The sequence below is a fragment of the Sinocyclocheilus anshuiensis genome, unplaced genomic scaffold, assembly GCF_001515605.1.
Source record: "Sinocyclocheilus anshuiensis isolate Anshui unplaced genomic scaffold, SAMN03320099.WGS_v1.1 scaffold396, whole genome shotgun sequence".
Taxonomy (NCBI): domain Eukaryota; kingdom Metazoa; phylum Chordata; class Actinopteri; order Cypriniformes; family Cyprinidae; genus Sinocyclocheilus; species Sinocyclocheilus anshuiensis.
In genome coordinates, this window is record NW_015558623.1 from 208158 (window position 1) to 211051 (window position 2894).

The following is a 2894-nucleotide window of genomic DNA, read 5'->3' on the forward strand; positions in this document are numbered from 1 at the left end:
AAATCATGTTCCATGAAGATATTTTGTAAATTTCCTACCGTAAATATATCAAAACTTAATTTTTGATTAACAATATGCATTGCTAAGAACTTCATTTGGACAACTTTAAAGGCGATTTTCTCAGTATTTAGATTTTTTTTTTGCACCCTCAGATTCCAGATTTTCAAATAGTTGTATCTCGGCCACATATTGTCCTATCCTAAGAAACCAAAAATTGACCCTTATGACTGGTTTTGTGGTCCAGGGTCACATATATATGAAATAAATAAATATATATAAAATAAATAAATAAATAAATATAAAATAAATAAATAAATAAATATATATATATGGTATGACGTGGTAAATATTATTATTATTATTATTAAAATACCTACCATGTCATGGCAGGACTCCACCTCCTTGCCGATGCCATGGCTGATGAGAGGGGGCTGAGAGGAGCAGTTGATCAGAGACACAAACTCATTCTTGTTATTTTTGGGAAAGTCTTTGTATTCAACCTGTAGAGAGAGAAAAAAACAAACAAAAGATACAGACTGGTTGAGCAACATCATTGGGTTAGATAAGTGTGTGTTCATTGTTATATTCAATACCTGTAAGCCCTGTATAGTGGCCAGGTAGCTGAGCTGTTCGGACGGTCTGCTAAGGGGTCCGTGGGGTCTGTGTGGCAAGCTGTTGTTGGTCTTCAGTATACCCTCCGCAGTCGGGGACGTCCCAGCATACAGCAGCTCATTAGCAATCATGGCCGTTACTGTGGTCTTGGCTGGGTTGGGGGCAGCTGTGCGACAGTAGTCTTTGGCATGGGGTCCCTGGTTGGCACCCACCGCCTGTGCCACCTCAGGCACCATGGGTAAAATGCCAGCAGGAAGCTGCTGATGGCTGAGGAAGGGAACTCGGAAATCTTCCTCCTTATTGACTGGTTTGAGAAACGCAAGAATCAATTTCAAGCAGGATATATTCACTAAAATTAACAATGAGCTTGTAATATGATACAAGGACCATATACATATAACAACATTCAAGTGAATAAATTTATGACAGTTTCATATGAAAACTGACTGCAAAACACATACCAATACCAGCCTTTTCCACAGAGCCCGGCTCAAAGAAGGTCACTTTACGTCCATCTCCAGTTTTCTTAGCAGGTGCCTTTACAAAGATAAATAAAACAAGTACTTTACTATTTACACTAAGACTTCGACATGCAAATAATTCTTGGAATGTATCTTGGAAGATCTGGAACATGAAAATTGTAAATGTTCCTTTTTCGGTGAATGAGCTTTTTGATGCCAAAGTGACCAAAATACAAAGTTCCCCTTATGAGCGATCTCCTTCCAAAAATAGATAGGAATGAAATGTTTTAGAAAATAATTTCTGCTAGGTGACAACATTATCAGGTGCAATATTATAAAAGACAAATGAAATACTTGGCTTTTATAGTGCTATGCTAAATATTTCTACCTTTTTTTAAACAAATAGTTTTAAACTTATCTAGAAAATATATTGTTACACTAAACTATATTTTGTTTGCTCATTGTTAAAAACTAGTTCTGTAAAAAAATTTAAATAAATAAATAACTGACCACTATTTACAACGCTGAAATAGTGATATAAAATTTGGTGAATGTAATAAAAAAAAAAAACATGTTGCATTAATATATTAAGTACACACCTTAAAGAGATAGTTCACCCAAAAATGAAAATTACCTCATAATTTACTCGCCATCAAGCCATTCAAGGTGTAAAAAATGTCCTGACTCTTCCAAGCTTTATAATGACAGTGAATGGCTGCCTTTATTAACCCCCTGGAGCCATGTGGAGCACTTTTTTTATGATGGATGGATGCAGTTTATTGGACTTCTATTGGACTATTGAATATCAGCCATTCACTGCCATTATAAAGCTTGGAAGAGCCAGGACATTTTTATATATAACTCCGATCGTATTCATCTGAAAGAAGAAAGTCATATACACCTAGGATGGCTTGAGGGTGAGTAAATTATAGGGTAATTTTTTTTATTTTTGGGTGAACTGTCCCTTTAACTTTGACAGCCCTGTAATAGTAATATTATCCTTTTTGGTGAATGTTTAAAAAAACAATTAAAAAAGCATTACATTAAACATGTTGCATTAATATATTAAGTACACACCTTAACTTTGACAGCCCTAAAAATCTTTTTTTTTTTTTTTTTTTTTCAAACTTGGACCCCAGTTTGTAAACTCTATGAAACTACTTCCAACATGTTTTTAATATCAAGTGAATGCTGTTAATAAGCAGGCGCTCACCTTCTCGTCCATTTTCAGTGCCGGTTTGGGTGGCTGTGGCTGAGGCACTTTGAAGCCCAGAAGCTCCAGCATCTTCTCGGCTGCATTTCGCTTGGCCACTTTTTTACTAGGTCCCATTCCCTCTGCATTCTGACTTGCAACTGACACCTGAGTGAGAGGAAAAACAGAAATTAATAGGGGACGCGTTACTTCCTCAGGAACACTTCTGACAAGAAGCAATTTTGTAGGCTGTAGAAGAAAATGATGGCCAGAAGAACATGGCCTTCACACAAAAACTGCACTGAACTGTTATAAAAATGTTGAGTCAGAGAACAGTCTTCTCTCTGATGAAGTACCTGCATGACAAACTCCCTGCGTCGAGGCAGTCCTCTCTCTGTCACTAAAGTGTACTCAGGCTCTTTTTCTTTCTTAGATTGCTGGATCTGAGCCAGTCTGCTGATGGGGTTCATGCCCTGACCATACTCGGGACTGGTCTGCAGCTGAGAGCGGGTGCAAGATTAATAAAAATAAATAAACAAACATATATATGTATATATGTGTGTATATATTATATATATATATATATATATATATATATATATATATGTGTGTGTGTGTGTGTGTGTGTG

The 2894-nt window shown here is 36.4% G+C and overlaps 1 protein-coding gene across 4 annotated transcripts in view; it reads right to left on the bottom strand.

Moving 5' to 3' along the window:
- The window catches only part of LOC107680699 (double-stranded RNA-binding protein Staufen homolog 1-like), a 15318-nt gene that overhangs the window by 5817 nt on the left and 6607 nt on the right, over positions 1 to 2894 (bottom strand). For all 4 annotated transcript variants that reach the window (XM_016476710.1, XM_016476711.1, XM_016476712.1 and 1 more), the window contains exons 9-13: positions 2622 to 2765; positions 2287 to 2433; positions 1074 to 1149; positions 594 to 916; positions 378 to 500 (exon numbers count right to left, since the gene is read on the bottom strand). In XM_016476710.1, the coding sequence (XP_016332196.1) occupies positions 378 to 500; positions 594 to 916; positions 1074 to 1149; positions 2287 to 2433; positions 2622 to 2765 (813 nt within the window). The remainder of the gene's footprint in view (positions 1 to 377; positions 501 to 593; positions 917 to 1073; positions 1150 to 2286; positions 2434 to 2621; positions 2766 to 2894) is intronic.